At 40.1% G+C, this 27,042-nt stretch overlaps 1 protein-coding gene across 1 annotated transcript in view; it reads right to left on the reverse strand.

The window, feature by feature from the left end:
- Positions 1-26,395, reverse strand: part of LOC139709797 (phosphoribosylformylglycinamidine synthase-like) — a 27,749-nt gene extending 1,354 nt beyond the window's left edge. The window contains exons 1-23 of the mRNA XM_071621759.1: positions 26,316-26,395; positions 24,312-24,472; positions 23,626-23,758; positions 22,349-22,644; positions 21,917-22,025; positions 21,223-21,363; positions 20,399-20,526; positions 19,384-19,512; positions 16,051-16,311; positions 15,303-15,533; positions 13,828-14,051; positions 13,083-13,220; positions 12,129-12,260; positions 10,778-11,008; positions 9,593-9,773; positions 8,535-8,618; positions 7,638-7,793; positions 6,962-7,072; positions 6,126-6,277; positions 5,249-5,459; positions 4,590-4,790; positions 4,080-4,241; positions 879-1,028 (exon numbers count right to left, since the gene is read on the reverse strand). Of these exons, the coding sequence (XP_071477860.1) occupies positions 879-1,028; positions 4,080-4,241; positions 4,590-4,790; positions 5,249-5,459; positions 6,126-6,277; positions 6,962-7,072; positions 7,638-7,793; positions 8,535-8,618; positions 9,593-9,773; positions 10,778-11,008; positions 12,129-12,260; positions 13,083-13,220; positions 13,828-14,051; positions 15,303-15,533; positions 16,051-16,311; positions 19,384-19,512; positions 20,399-20,526; positions 21,223-21,363; positions 21,917-22,025; positions 22,349-22,644; positions 23,626-23,758; positions 24,312-24,459 (3,709 nt within the window). The 5' untranslated portion in view covers positions 24,460-24,472; positions 26,316-26,395. The remainder of the gene's footprint in view (positions 1-878; positions 1,029-4,079; positions 4,242-4,589; positions 4,791-5,248; positions 5,460-6,125; positions 6,278-6,961; positions 7,073-7,637; positions 7,794-8,534; positions 8,619-9,592; positions 9,774-10,777; positions 11,009-12,128; positions 12,261-13,082; positions 13,221-13,827; positions 14,052-15,302; positions 15,534-16,050; positions 16,312-19,383; positions 19,513-20,398; positions 20,527-21,222; positions 21,364-21,916; positions 22,026-22,348; positions 22,645-23,625; positions 23,759-24,311; positions 24,473-26,315) is intronic.
- Positions 26,396-27,042: the final 647 nt, after the last annotated feature.

Here is a 27,042-nt window from a genome sequence, read left to right on the forward strand (position 1 = left end):
CCATAAGGAGAGGCTGAAATTTTCCTTTATACTAACTAGTTAACAATATCAAATCAATATACTTAGTCTTGTTTATATTCTTAGTTAGTAATGTTTGTATGTTTTGTAGCTTATGTTTCTACAGGCAACTGCATAAGAAAAAAGGTCAAATTTTTTTTCTTTCATTTATTAGGCCACACAAGACAACCTGGAATTTCAGAATAATGTATGGAAGAGTAAAGATGATGATTCAGCGTTTTCAATGTTTGAAACATACCACGGTATGCTGTATCTCCATTGAATATTATGCGTATTGTATTGCTATAGAAACCAGGGTCTATTTCTGGCATTTCAAAGAAGTTTCTATTACCCATTACATTAGGGTGACCTCAGGCTGCAGGTTTGCTACACAATTGCTGCAAGAATTGTTTTGCAAATTTTGTTATAATCGTGTTCGTTATAACGGGAGTGCACTGTACCACTCGTAAGTAAGCATGTATAGGGAAACCTCATTATAATGGGCTGCTTGGAAACACTGATATTTTCTTGTTATATCAGGTTACTTGTTATAGTCAGGGACAAAAAAAAAAGATGGTATCTTGCTACTAGTATATCCAATCTCTTGACAACAAGGTTCCACTGCATCAAAATCGAATACACTGCACTCTCATTATAACGAACAAGGTTATAACGAAATTCCGGTTACAACAAGGTAAAAATTCAGGCCTTAACATCACCCGCTCTATGTTTTTTGTCTATCTGTTCGGTTATAAAGAAATTTCAATAAAACAAAACTGCCGGTCAAGAGAACTTTGTTATAAGGGAAGTCGATTGTACTAAAAGTAGGCCTGCTCTAAAGGACTTGGTCCCTCTCCGCCTTAATATTCCCCAGTACTCACCTTCCCCGTGAGCCACCCAGATACCTAGAACAGAGTCCTCCATTCCCCGTAGCATGAGGGCAGGACTCTTTTCCAGCTTGACGGTGACGAAGCGAGACTCGTACCTCTCTGAGGTGTTGTGGTCCAAGAAGACGCCCTGCTTGCAGGCAGCTAAGAGGAGAAAACAAAGGTCTCTGATGAAATCTAGCCAAGTTCACAGGGTCATGTCATCGTCGAAGATAGGCAAATTAATTTCAAACTGTGAGTTATGTTTACATGGTGCTCATCTTTGATAATGGGACTCATAGATAGCCAACAATGAGCTACACTCTGATAAGATCTGGAAGTGCAGTCAGTGTGCCACACGCAATGACCCCTCAACGGGAAGTACTTCGGCCTTCACAAAAGTTAACGCTAACCATGAGCTCATTCTTTATTCAACTGCATTCACACTAATAACACTAATAACACTTCAAAGTGGGCTTACTTCATATCAATATATGTGTGTACTGTTGGGAGTGTCGCTCTAACTTTATTACAAGTTTTGTTCACATTGTCCCTCACTTGAAATTAGAGGTCCTTGGGGCACTGCTTCCATCAAAGTTAGCTAACTAGAAGTTACCCAGCTCTTTGTGAACATAAATACTAAATGATGTTATTAATTGTCTATCTTGCATTGTTAATTTACCATTGTGATCCATGAACACGGCTTGCTTCCAATTGCATAAACATTAGTACAGTACTTTATGTATTACAGCAAGAGCCCAGCAGCTAGAAGGATACCGGTTGGAACTGCGAGCACTTGTTGCAGTATCGATATGAATTCTGAACATTTGTGGCATTATAAGTCTCAAGATTTTGTCAGGATGCCCTTGAAAATAGTCTTGCCGCTTCATGATTCAAGGTGTTATCTTCATGTTCGGGCATTTATTATTCTTATCATGAATGGCTCGTGTGACACTGTACAGCTGTAATATGTACACATATTTAATTAGCATGATGAGAATGTACCCATTTATTAAGTGTATACAACAGTGTTTGACTGTACAACAGCGCTTTCCTGAATGATCTATTAATCCATAGTAATGCATGCTATAACTGTGATTACTGGTATGTGCAGAATTATGTAAGCTTATCGCTGCATTGTGATAAATTGTTTGAATTATATGTGTCATTTTGTCTTTCAATTTTATTTTGCATAATATAGCAGAAACAAATCATACACTTTCTACTGTCTTATCTACAAGTTATTAGCATTTCCCATTGTGATTTGCATGTGAAATGAGATGTCTTTGAGTTATGATTGCTGTCACAGATATATCACTTTATCAATGTGGCAAAAGAGAAGAGTGTGACCAAATGCTTATGCAGAAAGGGCAAAGGATGAACACAATTTAGCTTGTGAGTTATAGAGCGTGTTTATACAGAGAAGCAAAATACGCGCTCATGCCGGCTCATGCCGGCTCATGCGAGAGGACCTCTCGAATTTTGCTCTGTATAAACACGGCGTATCCCGGCATACACCGCCAAATGCAGGCTCATGCGAGAGGTTCCGTCCGCCACCTTTTGAGGTGGCCGATGCGAGAGGAGCCTCGCGTATTGCTGTGTGTTTATACAGACGACCGAAATTTGAGAGGTAACCGGAAAGCGTGTATTTTAATATCTGTCATGATCGAACCACGTCTTCTCCTTCTTACTGAAAAACTGGATTTCAATTGATTATTTGGCTGGTTGTCAAGAGGAACGTTACAAGAATGACCTTCAAGCTTGGTGGTCCTGATGACTTTGCCGGTGCCATCTTGATTTTTTTTCATTTTTTCCCATCATGCAATAACCTGCACTGCGAACGTGACCTATGCTTAACCCCAAAATTCGAGAGGTCCGGTTCAGCTGAGGTCCGCTCGCATCGGCTCGCATGAGCCGGTATTTTGACTTCTGTATAAACACGAGAAATAAGCGCTCATGCGGGAGGTAAAATACCGGCTCATGCGCGCTGATGCGAGAGGCTCCTGTATAAACACGCACATAGATTAAAATCTTCTCTAACTTTCCTTGAAAAGTTTACTTTAGTTTAGAGTTCATTTCCATTTTCACCACCTCATTCTTCATGACCATATTCACTACCTTCTCAGGCAAACCTGACAATTTTCTAAATTTCCAGAGAAAGTCTTACATCATAATAGTGATTTGAATAAAAGGGTAAAATCTAAAGGAAATCCACCCTAAAAATAAATAAACTCCAAAAGAAAGAGAAAAAAAAAATCCCTACAGAACGTTTAAAAAATGACAAAAAGCGGATAAGAAATAAGGAAGAAATTTTGAGATTTCACTTTTTTTCGGAAAACATTGCTTGACCAGTCCTTGTGAATATTCAAATGAGTGAGTTGACGGTGTCATACCCTCACAATTTTTCATGTAAAATATGAATTTGGAAATATTGTTATTTTTAGCTAACACAGGTAAAAGCATATTCCCATACCAAAATATATCAGAGGTAATATTTGTTCTTTTTTATTTGGGTGATTTTAAGGCAAGTCTTATATTGATATAGCTGAAATATGAGATTTTTGTTATTTTCTGTATATGAAATGAAAAAGATATTGTGAGAGCATGACATCAACTTGCTGATTTGAATATTCATACTGACTGGTCAAGAAGTGTTTTCTGAAAAATTTCGAAATTTCAGAATGTAATAACTTCCTTGTTTTATCCAATTTTGATTATTTTTGCACCATTCTGCGGAGAATTTTTTTTTCTTATATGAAATTGCTAAAATTTTGTAGTGGATTTCTTCTTTAACCCATTGAGGATGGACTGATTTTGCCACAACACACATTTCCCATAGGCACCTGTCCGAATACACTCACGACTAGTCATCAACAGGTTAATATTACAGCTACCTAAAGTGACAATATTTTTTCATAAAAACACTGTGAAAAGAAAGCAGCTGTTTTGCTGAAATGTGATAAAATATTGAGAATATGTTCGCAAGATAACAATACTTACTGTATTGTCATATATGGTACGTAATCTTCCAGACTTTTTTTTTAGCACGAAGATGTTATTTTCTTTAATACCAAGCCATCACATTACCACCAACCCATTAATATAACAAAACAAAACAAATCAAGAAAATGGCACATTTCTGCCATGCACCACATGCCCTAGCTACCTTGCTCGCAACAACACACATAGAGTCTGCTCATTCAAACTATTACTCACCTTTGTTGCCCACTGAATCGGCGCCGTCCGGTGCCACCCACCCTAGCAGTCCCATTAGCTGGCAGCCGTTGCACACTCCGAGGGAGAATGTGTCTGGCCTGGCACGGAACGCATCAAACTCGGCACGCACCACCGGGTTGTACAAGATGGCAGCCGCCCAGCCTATTACCAGAGAGCAAGAGGCAATTTTTTATTGTAATCATTACATTATTATCATCGTTGTTGTCGTTGTTGTTGTCATCGTCATCATCATCATATTCATATATCAATACCATAACTGTTTTTTCTATATTCATCTTCCTTTTTTTTCTGTGCAGCGAACTCTTTACATATCCGACAGGAGCACGGGTGACAAAACAGCTCTTGTTCTGCCACAAACTTTCCCATTCCCTCTTTGGGGAGTACTTTGCAAGATTTGTGGGGGCGCAAGATATAAATGAATGGTCGACAGACCTTATTTGTCACAAATACTTGTCCACACACCATACGTCAATTAAGGGCTTGACTGACCTTTGGCTGATCCGCAAACGTCCGCGAAGCTGAAGCCGCCGACGAATGCCACACCGCGGAAGTCGTGCAGGGAGACACTCCCGCTGGCCAGGTCTTGCATGTTGACGTCCCAGGCCTGGAATCCCGCCATATGGAAGGACGCCAGCATCTCGCGGTCCCCGTTACTACCCTCCTCGCGAATCACGGCAACCTTGGGCCGACCTGCATCAAAGTGGAGGTATAAACACTTGATGAAGTTAGTCTCATTTACGCAGAACCTATGCGATTTAAACCATCAACCAGTTTGGAGGCTTCACATAGTCATCAACCTCATTTTAGAATGGGGCACACCTAAAATAGTGTAATGTCAATACAGCTACGGGTAAATTGTGACTTTCATATCATCACACCAATCTTCCCATCATTGCTTTCCTATAATTGGTCACTTTTAGAGGTTTTAACTACCCTTAGCATCTAAATATTTCACTGGCTACCTGCAGAATAAGCCTCATGACTTTCTTTACTTGAGGTGAAAAAAATCATTTAGCTTCACAAATACCAAATAAAAGAACAAAAGCTAGCTATTTAAATAACATAATTTCCTTTAGCTCAAATGAAGAACAAGTGTGTGGTTTCCAAAAATGACAAAAGTCTTCCATATCAATGGCACTAAAACTCACCTGTGACCTGATCTTGAGGTACCGATGGCTGGGGGTCAAAGGTCAGTTTGTATGGGGGTGCCTTCCTGTGCTTCAGCTGGGCCTCCTCCTCCTCGACACATGTTGGGTTGGTCTGGAGTCTCTCCAGCTGGAAACTTGTGGCTTCCCACACATCCCTGAGACCAGTCATAGCTGTATCCACCACTGACTCGCCCTTGACTGTGATCACAATCTAAAAAATATACGGGGTAATCACCCAATAGTTCAGGAAACAAAAAATCTGTAATGATGATGAAGGCATATCCTTTCTCAATCATAAACCACATTTCTAAGCAGTGCATATGTCGATTTTGTTGTCGTGTCACAAAGTACCAGTACATCATTTTTGATGATGTCCTATACAGTTTAAAAATAAGCTCCTTGGTTGCACAACATGTGTTTTCATGGGCATGATTTCCAACTAGTTTTCACAGTTTTGACACCTACAGCCAGACATACAATATATATATAACTCCATGCTATGATGGGATATATACATATGAATACTGCATTTATCATTCAAAATGCTCCATTACACTTTCTTGTGCAATGCACTTGCATAATAACTAAACAAAAACATACCTGAAATACTGCATATGGAATTTATATTTCACAGGGTTTACTTCTCATGAATTTTGCAAGTCGGGTGCTACTAGCACATTTCCCTAATAGTAACACACAACAGTAAATCTGATCCCAACATGAATGTGACGAACATGCGCACATTTCTTTGTTCATTACTGTATTCCACAATCGTGAATTTGACCACTCATAAAATTTTCAGTAAGCCCTGATTTACAAAAAATTAGACTTGCTAAATATATGGTGAATACAATAACTCATAGGGATGACAAAGTACCTTTGGTGAGGATGCTTCTGCTACAGAGTAGCCAATGGCGGTGCAGGGTACATTCATGTCCGAGTACTTCTGACAGACCACCGCTGCATTCTCAGGCGCCACCTCCAGCACCAGTCCCAGCTCCTCTGCAAAGAGGTGTTCCAGCGTCGATGCTGAAAGTGGGATCAAATTGAGAACAGATATCCTCCTCTTGGATTCACTTTCAGAATATCACCAAAGACTTCATTCACATTACTGGTGTGATTACCTCCAGTTTTGATATCCCTTCTCCTTATGACATAACATCATCTTCTTCAACACCTCTAGCACTTTGCATTAATGAAGTCAAGACTATTGTGATTATCATTTCTCCATAATCACTTTGCAGTCATCTGCAACATCATTAACATTAATCATTGGTCACAAATATTAGCACTATCATCAGTTCAGCAATAGTATGAGCAATTGCATTTTTTTTTTCAGACATGTTCTTGGTATATACACCTTTGTAATAAGAGTAGTAAGTTTTTGCATTTCCGCTTCACCAGATAAGTTCTGTCTGTACCCAAACATTTGAGAAATACTATTACTAAAATTTTGTGTACAAAACAAATAGAGAGCTGCTCAACACCTACATCACACAGAGTTGCCAACTTGTCTTACTCTCTAAACTTTAACAGTTCATAACGTTTTTAGTGTGTCTGATTTTTTTTTCCCAAAGATTTTCACTGATCCACTTCTCTGATTTGTCTGCTTTTCAACAAAGCAACATAACATCAGGATGGAATATCGGGATGTGAATTATGAAACAAGAGCAGAATACACAAAGCACTCCATCAGAGATAAGTGGGACTTACATTTTGCAGAGAGATTGACTTCTATTCCACAGTTTCCTGCAAATGCCATTTCCAGGACACAGGTGACTAGTCCACCATCGCTGATGTCATGACCACCAGACAGAAGGCCACCTGGGTGGATAGAAGAGAAAGAAACAGACTCTTCAATGAAAGGTTTCAGTGGTGTAATCAGTGATGAAGACTTGGATAAAACTTTTTTTTCAGCTCAATCAGATAACATGGACATGGATAAATGGGACAAGAGCAAAAAAAAAAAAAAAAATCTCTTCCATTCTTTTACTTTTTGTGCCAAAAAGAAAATGTCTTGGGATATACCAGAGACCTAATAATTAAGACATAGATAGGTAGACCAAGGGCAACTAAATTTTTCCTTTTTTTTTCTTATTTTCTTGCACTGAAAAAAAGTTATAGTTACTTAAAATTATATTCTAACTTTAGTCTCACAGTAATTTTCTTTTCCGCAATTTCCCAGCTTATGTCACATAGTTTTCATGTGTGAGACAACAAGAATAGTACTGTATTTGGTGGTTCTTGAAAACATTAAAACAGACCTCAACTTGCAAACATAAATAGAAATTTTATTCATGCAGTACTGCTACAAAGGTTTAAAAAGAAATTAGGTGTTACATGACACCTATGACAAGCTATCTACTCAGGATAGAGACTTTGCACAAACCTGCAATCAGGTCCTGGGTTACATTGAAGGCGTTGACCAGCAGGGCAGCATCGTCGACATCAGGGACGACATCGCCAAGCTGGCTGTAGCACTGGCCCAAGGCTGACCCTCCCAGCCGCCTGTGGCCACAGCTCAGGTCAACATATAGCAGAGTGCCTGCAAAGAGGACAATAAGACACCCTCTCAGTCCCTCCCAGTCTATTTCATGTTGCAATGGCAAACATCCATGAAACATTTCTACATCCTCTGGGACTACAGAGTATCAACAAAATCTTACAAAGGAACTACAGGTTAGTTCACAAAAACAAAATGTACAATATACACCTTTTTATGCATGAAAGGAGGATTGGTAACTACTCTATATGCCAATTATGCTATATGCTAATTATTAAGGAATTTAACAACAGGCCAAAATGCTTACTCTGATCCCAACACGAATGTGATGTGCACAAGTAAATTTGTCCATTCATTATTATACTCCTTGATCACGAATTTAATCACTTGCAAAATTGTTTCTTGATTCGCTAAAAATTAAACTAATTAAACATATGGAATATGCAGTTACCTATATACAAAGTAAGTTTAAGGTGATTAAGATTCTTTTTCTTTCATGACAGTGTTTCAACTTCTTTTTGGTGGTAAATATTGAGAATTCCTTTTGTTGTTGTTGCTGTTGTTGTTGTTGTTGTTGTTGTTGTAGTCGTCTTCATTGTTGTTGTTGTTGTGGTGGTGGTGGTGGTGAAAGAGGAGGAAAGCCATCAATTTTGTTATATTCTGTAATTCTGTTAAAAGCTTCATCACTACCAACAACTAAAAAATAGCAATATCATATAGAAGTGTTAATCTTGACCTCCTAAACACATTTCTTCATCACAAACTAACTGAACATCAAGCCACCTTTTCCTGCTGGGCACTTCAGATCTGGTGTCACAGTGGCTGTGATGTCAGGGCAGCCAACATACGTGGATATAACCAGGGCTCCTATGACAGTGGAAAGAAACAAACGCAATGATAAAGAAAGGTAACAAAGGTATGACAGATGAATCGCATTTCCAGTTCACATCATATCTAATCCCTTGAGGATGGATTGATTTTGCTACAACAAACAATTCCCACAGTCAACCGCCCGAGTATACTCAGGACTCGTCCTCAACAGGTTAAGAGCCAGTCATTTTATCCACAAGTCTTGTCACAATACAGCTTTCTATTGCATCAAAGATACCAATGAAAAGTCAATATTCTGGAACATTCAAACTGCTTTAAGTTCATCATCAATCAAAAATGCACCGGCCTTTCACATTTCAAGTAACGGTTACCTTATGAAAGGTCAAAGATAAGGCAACATAAACATATTTCAATTCATAACAAACAAAGGATACGATATTGATGTACATATCACAGTGACTGGACCTCTTTCATAATTTGACCCATTAACATTATTTTAGACTCCTAAAAATTACTAGACTTTTGAAGAAAGTTACCCATACTAGATTTGTTTGATATCTTTTGTGCAACATCAAACTACTTTGTCAAAACTTTGTTTCAGGAACGTTTTCATGGGACCTACACAGCTTTCTGCTACTAACATGCAAAAGATGGTCACCCCTTGAACACATGGGGTGCCACATCCAAAAGCCCATTTCATTTTAGAAAACATAATCGCACTTTGGCGCTTTGCGCAAAATTGCTGCATTTACCCAAATTGCTTGAGTTTGACTGACTGTTGTCTCATGGCATATATCAAAATTCCAGTTACTGCCGCACTGCAATGTCTCAAATTGCTTGAATCTGACCAATTGTTGCCTAACTGCATATATAAGAAGTTGCAATTGCTGTGATGCACAATTCAAGATGGGTCTCTGGCTATTATAAAAGACAGGTGTCTCCCTCCCTGCAGCCTCACCCTTCCCCCTCCCCAGCACACCCCCCCCCCCCCCCCCCCACCATTTTCTCACCTGGAGCTTTCACAGTCTTGCCCTCCACCCTGGCCGCCATGCTCAGGGAGTCCTTGCCACCGTCCACAGCGATGCCCAGCTTGGCCATCAGCTCACACATGGCCTGGCAGGCATCATAGAGGGCGGCACCCTCACCTGGTAGCTTTGCCGGCCACATCCAGTTCCCGCTGCACTTCACATCCTATGCAGACAGACAGTGTAATGATTGTATCACTATTAGTGCATGTATATATAAATGTAAATACTTTGTCGCCAGTTGTTGGGTCCCTACACTGGCTGTACGCTATGTGCCAATGAATGTGGTGATCTTATGAACCCACATGCAATACATGGAGGTCAAGCAGGGTCACACTTTTGGTGTCAATGCACTTCAAGTAATATGGAGTTACTGTGCAGCAGACACAGGCAGAGTGTATATGTGGTAATCATATCTAATTTTTCCATTCTTACCATGACTAAAACACTGTCAATTCACAACAGAATTACATTTTCAGAGCTTACAACTTCATATTTCTTTTTCTATGTGTAACAACTGCTGAGAAAATATACAACACTATGGTACTTTGGAGATAGATAAAGTACTCCATGTTTCTTGCCAACGATCAAATTAAAGAAAGACAAGATAGCGCAAGTGGTGAGTAGATCAAAGTTTCTGACATATTAATTATGTTTTCATTGAAAAATTTACCAATCTATGAGATTATGCCGCAGAATTCATCTAGATCTACATCTACACACTAAAAGACAAATTGTTACCCCCTGCTTGTTCTCACGAAATACAGGAAATAGCTATGGTCTGATGTTATGTTCCATTCAGCCTTTGGCCTCATGGAATATAGATAAAGTGAACAAGCAAGGGTAACTGCATGTAATGATACCATACAAAAAAAAAAAAATAAATAAACAAATACATGTCACATCTGGGCCCCATTTCATAAAAAGTTGATATGATAGCAACTCTTGCTGGAATGGCAATTGTCATGGTAACAACAAGAATCCAGCTTCCTGATTGGCTGTTACTATTGTAAGTTGCCATTCCAGCAAGACTTTTTTCTTTTTATGAAATGGGGCCCTGGTTCTCATAATCCATGGGTTAATATGTACAATATTTGAATTGCCTTTGCAATGATGAATTGACACAATGGAAAAGTAACTATGATGAAACGCTCGACCACTGGGCCTTACCTTCAGTGCTGTGACTCTGGCAAAGACCAGATTAGTCAGGGACTCGGCCACTGCCATCCGGGCGCCTGCTGCCGCATCCACCAATCCCTTGATGGGCTGCTCCCCTATGGCCGTCGCCCCGCCAACCGTCTCAAAGTGCGAGAGAGCGGTGACGGCGACGTCTGCCAATGGGGTGTGGAGCGGTCCCACACACTGCTGCTGGGCAACCAGGCCCGTCACAGAGCGATCAACCTGCAAATCGATCAGTCAGAAATGAAATGATAAAATACATCATCAAGAGCTGTTGCCAATAAAAATTAAAAAAAAAAAAATTATTTTCTCATTCCCACAGAACATTATCTTTACCCATCGAAGATTATTTCCAAGCACACTCGGGCAGGTGTCTGTGAGAATTGTGTATTATAGCAAAATCATCTCATCCTCAACAGGTTAATTAATTGGTAACAGAGCATTACATGCAACATGCGAGATGAACTTTCCCCCTAGCTCAACATGGAAACAGAATGTTTTTGAATTTCCTGTCATCCAAATATTTGAGTGCTTTGCGCATCCACATGGCTCCAATCCATACAGAACTTCCTAGCAGTTACTGCAAGTTTTGATAGTTGTATTTACTAGAGTAAGATCATGAAGATTATCCTGCTTGCTCTCAAAATGATTACTTTTCACAAACACGACAGGATTGATGGCTATCCAGAGACTCCAACTCTCCCGTTTTCGACGGGAGATCTCCTGCCGAAAGCCCATTTTTGCAAAATCTCCCGTTCTCCCGCTTGAGATTTGATTTCTCCCGCCCTGGCTCTGTGTCTCCCGGTGGAAAGGATTTCTTACTTATTGCTATCGTATGTTGAAAAACTAAGCCTTAAATAGCACCAGAGAACATCTAGAACCCTAGGAACTTTGCGCTTCGCACACATCAACTTGGAGTCTCCCGTTTGCTAGGGGTTTCGGGCGGGAGAATCTCCAGATCAGAAGGTGATTGGGGTTGGAGTCTCTGGCTATCACAGAGCACTCACATGACTAGAAAGTATCTTTCACTTTTCTGAAAGTCTCACAACTCTATTTATCATCAACATGTCCCCACTGACATGCAATATGTTAATTCATCTTTCACATGTGACTTCAGAAAAGATACCAAAATAAAAGACGTCATGTAAACCAAAATATTTGTACTTATGGAACTTTGGGCAAGAAAAAGGAATTCTATGATGCAAATAAGAAATCTGTCTTGAAGAGAGGCATGTAGGACATCTTCTTTTTGGGAATTAGCACCTTGGCTGACAACATATGTAAACCCTGTGGACCTTTGCCAAATATTTAATTGGTAGAGTTCTTCTATTGCGTGGAATACCTTGTTGGTCAGATAACGCTTGCTTGCCACCGAGGGCAGTCTGAGGACGCGGTCCAGGGCATCGCTGACAGTCAGTCCACTGGGCAGATTGAGGGCAGCCATCGTTGGCTTGATCCGGTCCAGCTTAAAAACCTGTTGACCAATGTACCATACAATGACCAATATATTCAACATCTGCACAGTCCAGCTCCAATCCTCACAATTGCCTCTGTCTCAAGATCACACCACTGACCGGCACGATACGTGACAATTTTGCTGTTGGCCCCCAAGAAAATTGACCCGTTGAAGACGAGTCCCAAGAATACTCAGAAAGGTGTCTATGGGAAATGCATGCTATAGCAAAATCTGTCCATCCTCAACGGGTTAAAATTGGGATAGCCTTCTCTGACTGATTGATGAAGCATTCGCAGCAACAGTGTAGGTCATCAAGTTTTCATTCTAACTTCCAAAAGAAGTGAAAAGCTCTGTGTACTAATCTTCATCTGGCCTCTATGAAATGAAATACTGACCAATCTGCTGTAGAAGACATCCATAATCATTGTATCAAAGTATAAAGAGCTTTGAGACTGAAAGATTTTTACGTCTTGACAAATATGACTTTGTTTAAAACAGCTAAATACTGGGCAGCTACTATGCTCCTCTTCGTAACACATGGGTAAACATTGATGACTGAGGGATGAAATCTCCAGAAGGCACTTTTCGAAATTGTCAACGAAAATGTTGGATTTCTCTACTACACTACCCAAAGGATCATGGATTTATTTATTCACATGTTTCTCCTCTACTTGATAGAGAGAACATGATATGAATCCTATAAAATAGAGACAAATAAAAATCTAAGACCTTAGCTAGGGCTAAGGTTTAAACACATCTACTTTAATATGTGCATGACTGTTGGGGATACCAAAATAATGTAATCCATTTTGGCAGTAAAGTGTTGAGTAAGTAACAAACCTTCCTAGGCATTGAACCTAGCACCCACTCCAAGTCCAGGTCCACAGGATACTGAACCACTCTGCTCTTCTTCGTGGGTGACTGACTGCCATCGCCGGATCCATTCATCAGCTCTCTTTTCTCATCCTCCAAACGGATCTACGCAACATGATAGATGAGGGTAACATGTGTTGGTCTTAAACATGCTCAGTTCAACATGTTATGTTCTGTACACACTGCAATATTCCCATATCTATCTCACAATTTCAATTTAAAAACCTAAAACAGGAAGAAGTACAAGCATACACATAGTACGGCCACTGAATGCAGACTTTACAGATTTGTGTCACAGCAAACATATGATTTTCAATCATCTACAAGTAAAATGCACAAATATACTTATTCTCTCATTTGCATCACTTTAAACAGAGATCTTTTGTCCAGAAATTGATAAGACAGATCTTTATTTCTGAATTTTATGACGGAAAAAAAAAATCATAATTAGGTAAAAACATTCAGATGTAGTAGCATTATTGATACTATTAAAACACTACAACACTTTATAGTGTCAGTTATGAGCCAAAACGGTAGAGTAACAGCGCAACTTTTCTTACCTGACATCTACTTTAGGGTGAAAATGTTAACAGAGTGAATGAAGTCTAGTGAGGAAGTGACAAATAATGTAAATGTAATATTGAAATCAATGTCACATTATCTTTTTTTTTTTAAATCAAATGGGTGTCTCTCTTTCAAGAAAAAACCCCACCTTTCCATCACCCGTGATCTCTCCGACAAAGTTGACAGGGCATCTCTCCCTCCGGCACATGTTGCTTAGCAACCCATCATCTTCCTCTTTCACCAGGATGGCATTGCTCTCCTGGTACTCGGCCCCCCAGATCTCCAAAGTTGTGAGGGTGGGGTCCCCCAGCTGGAAGGCCTTGGTTCTGATCACGGCTCCGGCTGGCTCACAAATCTCCTTCAGGACATTGCCTGGGGAAACAAGAAAGGCGATCCCTACACCATTACTGGCATTCTCTTTGGTGTACCAACTTTTCTCTCAGCAATTTTCAGATAACAACTTAGACACACCCAAGTCTACTGCCAAGAGGAAGATTGTGGGCATTTTTTTATATTTGTATTATTTGGATTAAATCTTAATTTTTTGGGTAAATGCTCAGGAACATCCATACTAAGTGCTTAAAGGACAAGTTCACCTTCATAAACATAAGGATTGAGAAAATGCAACAATATTAGTAGAACACATCAGTGAAAGTTTGAGGAAAATTGGACAATCGATGCAAAAGTTATGAATTTTTTAAATTTTTGTGTTGGAACCGCTGGATGAGGAGACTACTACAGCTTGTGAGTCATATGCGTACAACAGTATAAAGAAAATATAAAAGAAAATTCAACATATTTTCAATTTTTTCGCATAATAAAAGAGCAATTGACTTGCCTCTTTCTAAAGGCAGGGGGAATAATATTACCCATAACATTTATCGGTAACGAGTCAGGGGAATGTGTACTTTTTTCAAAAGATGGAATTTTGTGAAATTCTCTTTATATTTTCTTTATATTGTTGTACGCATGTGACATCTAAGTTATTCATACACTGCAGTAGTCTTCTCATCCAGCGGGTACTGCAAAAAAACTTCAAAAATTCATAACTTTTGAACGGATTGTCTGATTTTCCTCAAACTTTCAATGATGTGTTCTAATAATATTGCTACATTCTCTCAATCCTTATGTTTATGAAGGTGAACTTGTCCTTTAAGAAATGTATTGTATTATCATTATCATTATCATTTCAGGATTTTGTCCACAGATGTAATCACTGGGTAGTTTTCACACACAATATTTCCTGTTCATAAGAGCAAAGTATTCTTAGGAGTGTATGACCACAAAGCTATATCATTCCTTTTCAAATGGTATGAAACAAGTAATCCTTGCACTTCATGCAGCATTTGATACAGCATGTGAAATCCATTTTTTTTTCTTCCTCTTCTATTTTTTGTTTGCAAATGAAGCTTGATCAAATCAAGATGACATGTATCAGAGTAGAATAAGCATAAATCTGTGATGGACAACAGTGAAGAATAGCCACTCACAATAATGCTACACTGAGTGAAGAAAAAAGGTCACTTCCGAAAAGTGAGAAATTTCACTCATTGTCCGGATAGTGGCACAAACATGGTGCAAAATAGCAGATGAATGAGGCCAAATAGATATAGTTTTACTAACCATTCCCGCCTGCTCCCTGGTCATGGATGCTACAGATAGGGTTCTTCTCTCCCATCTCAATGCAGGCTCTCACCACACGGTTCAGTTTCTGCTCCATCTCGGCATCCCCTCGCTGCACAGCCCCAAAGTCCAGATCCTCCGTGTTGTCCCCCTGCACCTGAATGGAAGAGGCCGCTCCCCCTCCAACTCCAATGCGGTACACTGGACCACCGAGTTTCACCACCTTCATTCCTAGGGGTGTGGGACGTGAGTTGCAGAGGGGTAAGAGGGGAAGACAGCAAGAGTAACACCATGTACATTTTGACAAGTCGTACCACATTCTCTCTTTACAAATGAACTCTTTTTCAAAATAAGTCAAATGCAGAGAAAGTTTATGAGCGTAAACATTCTCAACTACACAGCTTAGCCCAAATCAAACCTCAATGTGACAATGCCTTGTTTGACTTTCATCATAGACAGGCGATCAGAATCTCAATTCCTGCAACAAATGTTATACTGCTTGCTCATCTTTTCCCAGTCACCCGCAAAGGTGGGAAAAAAAAAACTGAGACTGTGCAATGAGGCACTTTTAATCTGGAATTGAACATGGACATAAAGCAGGAATATTGTTGACTACACCATCACAATCCATCACAATGAGAACTTGCTTGTACTGCATACACACACCAAGCATTAGCGCTAAACCAAATATGGCACGCTCATAAAGAGTATGAACGGTACTGCCTAGCAGTTGGCACAGAACACTCACCTGTCGCTGGTTGGTCTTTCTTGATGTGTCCCTCTTCCAGAGACCCGATACCCCCCGAGAACATAATGGGTTTCACCCACTCCCTTCTCTCGTCTCCACTGATGAGCATCCCGAAGGACCGGGCAAAGCCGGCCAGGACCGGCTCCCCAAACTTGTTACCGTAGTCCGAGGCACCATTGCTCGCTTCCACGGCAACTTCCAGAGGGCGGGCCATGTTGCTGGGATATACGAATGAGGGGTCCTCCCACGGTAGCTGATAGCCTGTGATCAGAATGTAATGCCACATGACAAGGTGAAGAAGCATTGCAGAGGTAAGCTGCCGTCAGCATGACCAAACTAAATCTAATACGCAGATTATTAAAAAAAATCATGGTCAATAGACTATGGATGGTTTGTGCACTGGGTTGGGGCACTAAACATTTTCAAGTCTTTCAAAAAAAACAAACATGCACGTTGACATGTTGTTCCAGCATGCACTGCTCATCAACCCAGAACTTAAGCATAAACAGACAGAAAATCTGAAGCAGTTACAGAATCCCAAATACACCTGATAAAGAGAGACATAATGTGGACCTATTAAAAGTACTCCAGGACTTGCCTGCCATTCTTTTACATGAACAGATGTACATGCAGGAGAAGATTTGGTGCAGCAGACTTTGCTTTTGAAACTCACTTATGACCATCATCAAAACTTAAACCTTAACAAGAGACCCGCGGGTCTAGCGCTCACCTGAGTATCGCAAGTTAACCTTTCACGCAGTCACTAATCTAAATTATTACCTATACGAGGTAGTTTTGCGAGGCAATTACAGTTGGTATTTTGCAGGGTCGGGAGTTCAGCGGGCGACATTAGAGCATATCACGAGCATCCGGGGGTTTTACATATACAGTGGACTCCTGTTATAACGAAATCCTCGGGACCGGCAGTTTTCTTTTGTTAGATCGGAATGTTGTTATAACTGAACAAATAAACAACAGAAATACATATAGTGGATGACATTGCAGCTCAAATTTTTACTTCGTTATAACCAGAATTTTGTTATAACCGTGGTCGTTATAATAGGAGTGCACTGTAAAACAGGGAGGTGGGAAGAGAAAGAGTGGAATCTCTCTCCCCACCTCCCTGCTTTAAACGTAAACATTCCGATCGACCACAAAAAGAAAACATTCCAGGACGTCCAGGGTGTCAGTTACACGCACCGCAGAAGAACGATAAATCAACTCATACAAGGTCGACCACTTACAGCAGCACTAGGCGTCAAACAATGACTAGTCCATTTGTGCTCAGTTATTGCACAGTGACCATTAGTTTTACAACTCTCCAACTTTAAACAGGGAAGTAAAAATAAAGTGTAAGAGCGTTCAGATGTTTGAAGTTTGCCTGTTACAACTACTTATGTATCTTTGAAGTTGGAGTTGAATGATATACATTGATGAACAATTTTGCAATTATTCAACATGTTGATGGTCTACAGGTAGTCAAATGTGGCTTGATCGGTATCATAGTGTATAGCCGTATTCACATATTTTCTTAATTTACCTAGGGGATAGGTAATAATTATGATATTGACTGGCCTTTCTTTCGGGAGGTACCAGATAAATATCGCCCGCACTGAAAACATTGCCCTCGTCTTCGACTCGGGCAATATGCTTTCAGTTTGGGCAATATTTTCTGGTACCTCCCTCAGGGCCAGTCAATATTATATAATTATTCACAGCTCTACCAAAATTTGACCAGGCATTCTAAAGTAGAAGATGAAAATGTACAATAAGGGCCCAAATTTTTTAAGATTCCTTAATTTGGGGGTATTGGGGCCCCCTGGGGCCCTCTGGGTGGGGCATGGTGCTCATTTTGATAAATTGAGATCCTGACCCCCTAGGGATGCTACTTGCCAAGTTTGACGAAAATCCATTATGAGGTTTTCAGGAAGAAGATGAAAATGTACAATTCAGGCCCCCATTTGGACCTTCCCAACCAACCACCCCCCCCCCCCCCACCCCTGCCCCCAAGAGGGGCACCCCTGGATCTCCTATGAACAAACTTGAAACTACAGTCATTAATGTACTCACTCATAGTATTATCTTAGCTCTATAACTTCTGATTCTACAGAAGATTTTTAAAGATTCCTTCATTTTGGGGGTGTGGGCCCCCTGGGGGCCCCCTGGGTGGGGCATGGTGCCCATTTTAACAAATTGAGATCCTAACCCCTTAGGGATGCTACCTGCAAAGTTTGGTGAAAATGGGTCATGGGGTTCTCAAGAAGAATATAAAAATGTACAATTTAGGCCCAAGTAGGACCCCTCCTCAACCCACCTCCCCTGGGTCCCAAGGGGGGCATCCCTGATTCTGCCATGAACAAATTTGAAACTGCAGTCATTAATGTACTCACTCATAGTATTAACTTAGCTCTATCACTTCTGGTTCTAGAGAAGAAGATTTTTACAGATTCCTTAATTTTGGGGGGTTTGGGCCCTCTGGGGGCCCCCTGGGTGAGGCATGGTGCCCATTTTAACAAATTGAGTTCCTAACCCCCTAGGGATGCTACCTGCCAAGTTTGGTGAAAATGGGTCATGGGGTTCTTAAGAAGAAGATGAAAATTTACAATTTAGGCCCCATTAGAACCCCTCCCCACCCCCTCCCCTGGGTCTCAAGGGGGGCACCCCTGATTCTGCCATGAACAAACTTGAAACTACAGTCATCAATATACTAACTCATAGTATTAACTTAGCTCTATCACTTCTGGTTCTAGAGAAGAAGATTTTTACAGATTCCTTAATTTTGGGGGGTTTGGGCAACCCTGGGGGCCCCCTGGGTGGGGCATGGTGCCCATTTTAACAGTTGAGTTCCTAACCCCCTAGGAATGCTACCTGCCAAGTTTGATGAAAATCGGTCTTGGGGTTTTCAAGAAGAAGATGAAAATGTAAAAAGTTTACGCACGACGCACGACGCACGACGCACGACGCACGACGCACGACGGACGCCGGACGAAGGGCGATCGCAATAGCTCACTTGAGCCTTTGGCTCAGGTGAGCTAAAAACTCAATCTGCTAGCATTTCATGTGATGAAATGTTTTATTCATACCTGATGTCAAGTCCTCAGTAATATACACTTGAAAGGTGCACATAATATAAACACAGTAGCTCTTCACCAGCTGTTTGACAATCCTGTTTAGAAGCAAAATTCAAAACTGAAGAATTGTAATCCTATATGACCTGTCTCACATCTCTAAAAACAACTTGCTGCACTAATAAACAACTCTCATGAAACTGGTATTAAACTAACTCTCCCCAAGCTTTGAAATACTCTCATGACTCAGCAAATGACCTCTGACCTGGTATATGCAAATTGCCAAAGCAGTAGCCTGCTGTCCCAGCCACGACGTGAGAGCCTCGTCCAGCAGACTGCACGTCTCTGATTCGCCCACCAGTCCCTGTTGTGGCTCCACTAAAGGGCGCAACACCTGGCAGCAAAATGGAGCAGAAAAAAAAAACCCACCATGAAGTTTGTTATTGAAATGGTAATAATAACAAAAAGAGAAGCAGAGAGGTGCAGAAGAGAGGAGGAAAGGAAAAAGAAGAACAAGAACACGAAAAAGAACAAAAATATAAGGAAGAAAAAAGGAGAAGGAGAAGTAAATGATTAAGAACAAAAGAATAGGTAAGGAGGGAAGGAGACTACAGAACATATGAAGAAAATTGATGAGGCAGGAGGAGGGAGATGATGAAAAAGAAGAGGGATAAGAAGTGTCTGCAAATAATGTTTAATAACATTAATAGGATAAATTCAAATAATCACGCTGCTATAACAAGACCAGGAATGGAGACACCTTGGCACTGGCAACCTCTGCTGCTTCCACCATCATTAAGGAGGATTTCATAGAGGTAGCAATATCTCCAGATCATCCCCAAAGGTAGCAATATCTCGAGATCATCCCCAAAGCATGGCAACCTCTGCTGCTTCCACCATCATTAAGGAGGATTTCATAGAGGTAGCAATATCTCGAGATCATTCCCAAAACATGGTAAGTATAAATGATCATCTTTGCCGAAAAATTTATGTGACAGAGCGGAGTCCAGTTATAACGAAGTCCTCAGGACCGGCAGTTTTCTTTCGTTATATCAAAATTTTGTTATAACCGAACAAATAAACAATAAAAACACATAGAAGGGATAATATTACGGCCTGAATTTTTACTTCATTGTGACCGGAATTTTATTATAACCGTGTTTGTTATAATTGGAGTGCACTGTACAGCTCACAAGAGTTGCACATCATCGCAAAAACAACACCAGTGGCAAAACTTTCTTCTAGACCAGTACCACATCTGTTCCAATTAAGATTTATACCTGTGGGGAAGTTATGTGTCTCAGCCGTAAAGATGATATGTCGGTCAAGACTCTTCTCCGTCATGGGCGTGGCCGTGGAACCGGGGCTGGCTGGATAGAGGGCCCTCATGGTAAATCCCTTGATGGCACTGCAACAACAGTCACATAAAATTATCAAGGTCCTTCTCAGTATCTTCAAGAGAGTGTTTCATCATCTCTTTTCTTTCAGATATTTTCTGGACCTGACTCTACCTTGAAGAGATGAACAGTCAGATTGCTGTTTATTCCTCTATCCTGAATAGTCCTAAATCAACACATCTTATCATTCTGTCATCAGTCGATAGTGTACATGCAATCATAGTTATGATTGAATGTACCAATAGTAAGTCTCATTGTTTTCTAAAATGATTGTTATTCCATTTGTGATTAAATCAATGCAGAAGATGCTGAATAAATTTGATTTTGAATTTGCACATGACTTATTTTTGAATAGATGAAACACTTGTTTAAAAAAAAAAAAACACATCTTATAATGCACAATGTTTCTAGGCACTATACTGTAATTCAAAGTGCCATTTGTGCATTATTCACTCCCTGTGGCAGGTGGAGCAGCAGCATATGATTGGTAATTGTATCAATGTGACATTCTCTGAAGGATTTCTAGAACTTTGACATGATTAAAACTTAACCCTTTGAAGACTAGTTGCACGCAGTCTTGGGCCAGCGTGTATGGGAATTGCGTATTAAAGCAGAATCAGCTCGTCCTCAATGGATCAAAAGGGGAGATCCATTTTCTTCACACTAAAATGTTGTGCTTTGGGGGGAAAAGGTCACAGAAACGGTACCTGCTGTTGTCAGAAAATTTGATGACATTGTTTGGGTTGCTCATCTCTTGGGTCTTCATCACCATCTTGAAGAGTGAGTCTTCCTTCTCCTCACCGTCCACCACCATCCGACCCTTGAAGAACCAGTGACGGCTGTGCTCGCTGCAAACCAAAGTAGAAACAAAACTCTTAAATACAACGTAATGACACACAAAAAAAGAGAGCATCATATAAACATATCGTCAAAAGGTGCCAACAATATCAACACTATCGTCTTTACATCACAAGGTACCAGTACCAACATGTTGAACTCTTTTCTCGTTTTTGTATTAAATGCAGGAAGATGAGTTTCTGTTTAAGTCAAGCTTTCAGATATTTCCTCTTACATGACAAAGGTACAGTTGCCAAAGTAAGATGCTTGCAAAAAAATTGAGCGGAGTTTCTTTAGAATATTAATGCTGATGACATTTTCCAACTATAACTTTCTACCTTCTATATTGGATATTCTTTCAATAACCAGTATGTTTTTTCCTTCTCTGTAATTTTTCAAATTCTTCTTTTTGTCTTTGCAGTGCAAATCACAATTCCCTACTTGAAAACATTTCTTACTTGCAAGAGAAGGGTGAAATGTTTGGAACAAACAAAATTCAGTCATATACAACTCAGGATGTAATCAAGTATCACGGTTGTGCGTGAGACTGTGTTTGGATGATACCTGTTTGATTGGGCAAGGTCAAAGCACTCCACGCTTGTTGGATTTCTCTTGACTTTGTTGACAAACATGTCGGTGTAGTATTCAAGATCCCATTCATCGAAAGCAAGGCCTGCATGGAAAAAAAAATACAGAACATCATAAACATTCTGCATTCTTTACTTCAAAACAAATGACTCTGCAAACATATAGTTACTGGCACAAGTCACAAAATGTTATAGATTGTTTTTACTCATCCTTTGAAAGCTACAGCAACTGCCAATCATTATGCAATGAAAACTTTTCACGAGCGAAAATGAAACTTGAGCATATATTGAATGGTGCTCAATAGTGTAATTGGAAGCTACAATGAGCCCACCCGATGATGTATGCAGGAGGCTTTATTAAGTGTTCAGGTATCTGATCTGGCTGCCTTGTAAGAGGTTTCTAACTAACCAAGATCTTTGTTAGCTTTCCTCAGAGCTGCTTGTCCCTGCTCCATGATATCCACATCATAGACGTCTTCCGGGTTTACATTGATGGCAAAGCTCTTGAGTGGCTCCGAGTAGCGGCATTCTGTCATGCGATCATGGAGGGCAGCTACAATGGCACGCTCGGCATCAGCCAATGCGGCAGAGGCGTTCACTGCTATGAGGAAGCGCCGCGAGCGCTCGATGCGCGAGATGTTCCCGAGCCCAGCTGACTGGCAGATGGAGACTGCATTAGTTGACCAGGCTGTGGAGAAGTTTAACCTGCACAATGAACAGAACAGAAGTCAGGCTTGCTTACCATGTTAGATGAATTCAAAGTCTCTTTGTCAAAGCATATCACAAAGAGATGAGCTTTTTTTTCAGTTGAGTACAAGTAAAGTTCAATATATATCTCATAATGTGAATGCGAAAGAACAGCTGTTTGACAAAGATGTCACGAGATTACACAAGTCACACATTTGCCTGGACAAATACGAGAATCACACAAAAATGTCTGAAGAATGGCACAGTGTATTATGTTATGGCTTCTATTCTTTCAATTGTGTGTCTCTGAAGATATCAGTTGAAATGGATCCAATCTCAGAAAGCAATTGTCTATATACTACATAATTAAAAACAGCGAGGACTGAATTTTCTACCTAGGTAATAATAATCACCGTGATGTTAGAGGTAAGTATGATCATGTATTGTATTCAGTTGAAAACAAATTTGAAAAATACTGCAAATCTCTTAATGCACAGCTTGATGCACAGCTTTAATTGCAAGTTGAATTCAACTTCAGAACTAAAAGTCAACACAATTGAACAGTCCTCTGAGTATACATGTGGACAGATCATAGGATGCAATTGTATGACTGGTTGAGGTGAGACATCAAATTTCACATGAATGGTTTATATGAGAGATCTGCATTACTTGCCTTCATACACCCCACAAACAAAAATTTCCAGAAGAACTCTTCACAGAAGAACCTTTTTACTTGTACGCTATGTACACATATTCATATCATTCAAAGTCAAACATGCCAACTGCAGTTTTCTTTTTAACAGGCAAGAACAGCCCTACAGCCAATGAATAAATAGGTAAATAGATAAATACATAATACACAGATAAAATAAAACAAAATACTAATACCATACATACTTTCACATTCTTGTGAAACAAAGGCACTTCATGTTTCAAGTGCACTGGCAGACACTTTCCTCCTAACTGCCACAACTAAGACACGAAAGCATGGCACCTCACCTAGGTCCTATCTCGATAAGTAGGGATCCATCCGTCCTTCTTGCATCAAGCACAGACGTAGACGAAATCCTGTCTTCCTGAAAGGGAATCCCGATGATGAAGAGCAGCTTCTTGACATCTTCAGCTGACAGATCTTTTTGAAAAGCAGACACAAAACAAAACAAATTGAATGGCCCAAAATTCAAATTTACACTCCCACCTCTCACATGACTATATTTCTCTAAGAACACCTACAGTAACTTGTATTTTGGTTTTATTTTATCATTTTTCTTTGAAACAGTTATACATTGTTTTTATTCAAACTTTGAAATTGTTCACCAGCATGTATATGGAATCTGGTAATTTTTTGTTAGACACTCAAGTACCTTTGTACCATGAATGATCAAGACTAATCAAACTCGCCTCCTTTGCAAGTTTGCTGCTTTGTTGTTGGTAATCATTAACCTTTACATGACAAACAGAAGGGCTTTCAACTTACTGTCACACTTTGAGGAGTTACTGAATTTATAGGAAAGGAAGAAAAAAAAGACTAAACCAGAAAAAAAGAGAACAAGAAAAAGATTCAAGGGGGAAAAGAAGAGGAAGAATTAAAACAAACAAACAAACAGAGATGGAGGAATCATCTACTGTACAGGATGAGAAAGTGAAGAGATAACACCCACAATACTGCATGATTATACACTCACCACCATCATCTACTTGGATGTTGTAGCATGTCTCTGTTTGAAGCGTCACATCGGCATCCTGTCCCACAATGCCTTTTACCTTGGCTAGTGTTGTCTGATGAGCCCCATCACTCAAAGCTGGGGTGGTAAAGTAGTGCAGGACAGCCATTCCTGAAAGGTATCTGCAAAGGAATTCAACAACAGTAGCTGCTTGAAATCCTAGAATTACTTTCTTACAGCTGTAATTACGTGTATGCACTTTTAAATGTATAACAGACATCTCTATATAATTATCACATAATCATCTGATATTATACATGACCGAGAAAAAAATACCACTTATAATACTCTGTAGATTGAATCTTATAGGCCAGGCTTTAATACATCAAAATTATGACTCAGATTCAGTCAGAGGAAGCCAACTAAGTAGGCTGCCTGAAAGCTTTACTTAAAATGTGCAACACAACAAGATTAGGCATAGGGGGCCTACACTGTATGTAGTAAGGGTACTAGATATCGCACAGGGACTTAATGGTCGCGCATAGCGAAACTGCGTATAGCAAGCAATATTACGCGTAGGACTAAGCGCAAAATTTACCGATACGCCCATGGAATAAACATACCTGACAACTGCTAAACATGAGAAGGAAGCAGGTAAGAAATTTTGATTTCGAACAAATTTCTCACTAAATTTCCAATTTTTTCGAACGAATTTTTCACTAAATTTCCAATTTTTTACCTTGTAATTTACCTACCTTAGCTTAAAATCTGTTTTAAGGATGTTGTAGCCTATACATGTCATCTCGCTTGTCTCGTTCGTAGCCAATAGAATTCGCAATTTGTTCGATCGATCTTTTATGATATTCTACGAAAGCCCGTTACAGCCGCAGAGGGGCAGACACTTTCACGCATGAAACTACATAGGGCAGCTTCGCGACCTTTACATACCCCGAGAAATCGAACGCATAAAATTAAGTCCAACATACAAACGGCGACAGCGCACTACTCCGTCATCGTATCATCAAGAGATTCTGGGAGGTGATTTTTCTGCATTTTCGTGATATTTATTGAAAAATTTAGGTATGATTGTGGAATTAAGAGCATCACAAATTTTCGTGGGCAAAATCGTGAAATAGGCCCTACCGCAGTGCGCGTGCACCCGTGCATTAGCAAGCAAGGGTAGGTCCTAGGGTTAGGGTTAGGTACTGTAGGTAGGGTTAGGGTTTTAGGGTTAGGTAAGGTTGTATTTATGATTAAATTGGCCGTTAAATTAGTCGAGGGACATTAGGGAGTCCTTCCGAAAGCAAAAAACGGGAGAAAGGGAGGACGAAAGATGCTATGCTGTGGAAATCGGCCCCACCGCTGTATCAATCTCGCGTAAACGCCGTTTGGTGGGGCCGCATTCACGAGCATTACACTGTGGAAGGAAGCCCCACCGCCATGCATACAAATGTAAAATTGTACCTACCGATGAACGCCACACGGTGGGGCTGAATTCACGAGTATAAACAGGCGAGCCGCCGTAGTATTAGTACGGACACGCAGTGGTGGGGCCTATTTCACGAGTATGCCTTTTCGTGCGCGATATCTAGACCCCTCAACCATACCATATTAATTTTAGGAAAAAGCATGTTGGCTGAAATACAAAAAAAAAAGAATAAACATTAAATGAAACCATGAGTTTCATAGTAATTAATAAAAGTTGCAAAATTAAGCTCAGATGTAATAAGACTGGAGAAAAGACTATGTCTGGAGTAAAGCATTTAATAGAAAACACTAACGTTACTTGAGATTGATGTAGGAGGCCTAATTTACTGTATTTACTGAGCTGAGTTGAGTTAGATGAGTACGTCGTTAACAAAGTAATATCTCAGACACACATATTTTAAGGTACGGGACTACATGGCAACAATGTGCACTTCAAGCTATGATGGACGTGTATATGTAGCATTAACTGTTACCTGCCTTATCTCACGAAAAATGACAACTCCAACACATCGATGCAAACACAATTTCCGCTCTTACCAATGATGTCCGGCAGTAACGGGAGCAACCTTTGTCTGCACTTTTTCACCGAACGGTAACCCCAGATAAGGCCCCGTTCACACTGACCCACCTTCACAGCACAGTGCATACAGTAGTAATCTGTATACAAGCGCCAGCGAAAGCTCGAAAGCGTGCGCGACCATTCATTCATTCATTCATTGTTCGTAAATTACCGGCAAGAAACCCCGGGAATATTAGTCTTTGCCCTGTACGTTTCTCTGCGTCTCATCTGTGGATTCGGGGAAACTCTGGCTAACAGTGCTTTAAACTGTGTTAATTGTGGTGATTGATATACAATTTATCATTATTATACTTTGGCAAAGGTTTTAGACATAACATCGCATTACCTACACAAGAAATTTGGTTTTATGTTCTTTTCAATCCCTATGACCTTTTGACTTCATGATCCCAAATTCACTTGTTTCTTTCAGTGCTTCATCATGAACACATCCTGCAAGTTTGGTGAAAATGTGATCGTCTGTTCCATTTCTTTTATTACCCCCTTTGACCTCTGACCTAATGACCCCCCTAATTATTATTATTGTTTCCTTCTTCCTTCATTAGAAACACACCCTGCAAGTTTGGTGAAAATTCGATTATCCGTTCTTGAATTATTGGGGTATATTAAGCTTATATGTCCTTTATGACCCCCTATGATCTTTGACCTTCGACTTCATGACTCCAAAACTTGATAGCTTCTTTCCTA

This window comes from Diadema antillarum, unplaced genomic scaffold (assembly GCF_040938485.1).
Source record: "Diadema antillarum isolate AM-2024a unplaced genomic scaffold, OU_Dant_1.0 seq00001471_RagTag, whole genome shotgun sequence".
In the NCBI taxonomy this organism is placed as follows: domain Eukaryota; kingdom Metazoa; phylum Echinodermata; class Echinoidea; order Diadematoida; family Diadematidae; genus Diadema; species Diadema antillarum.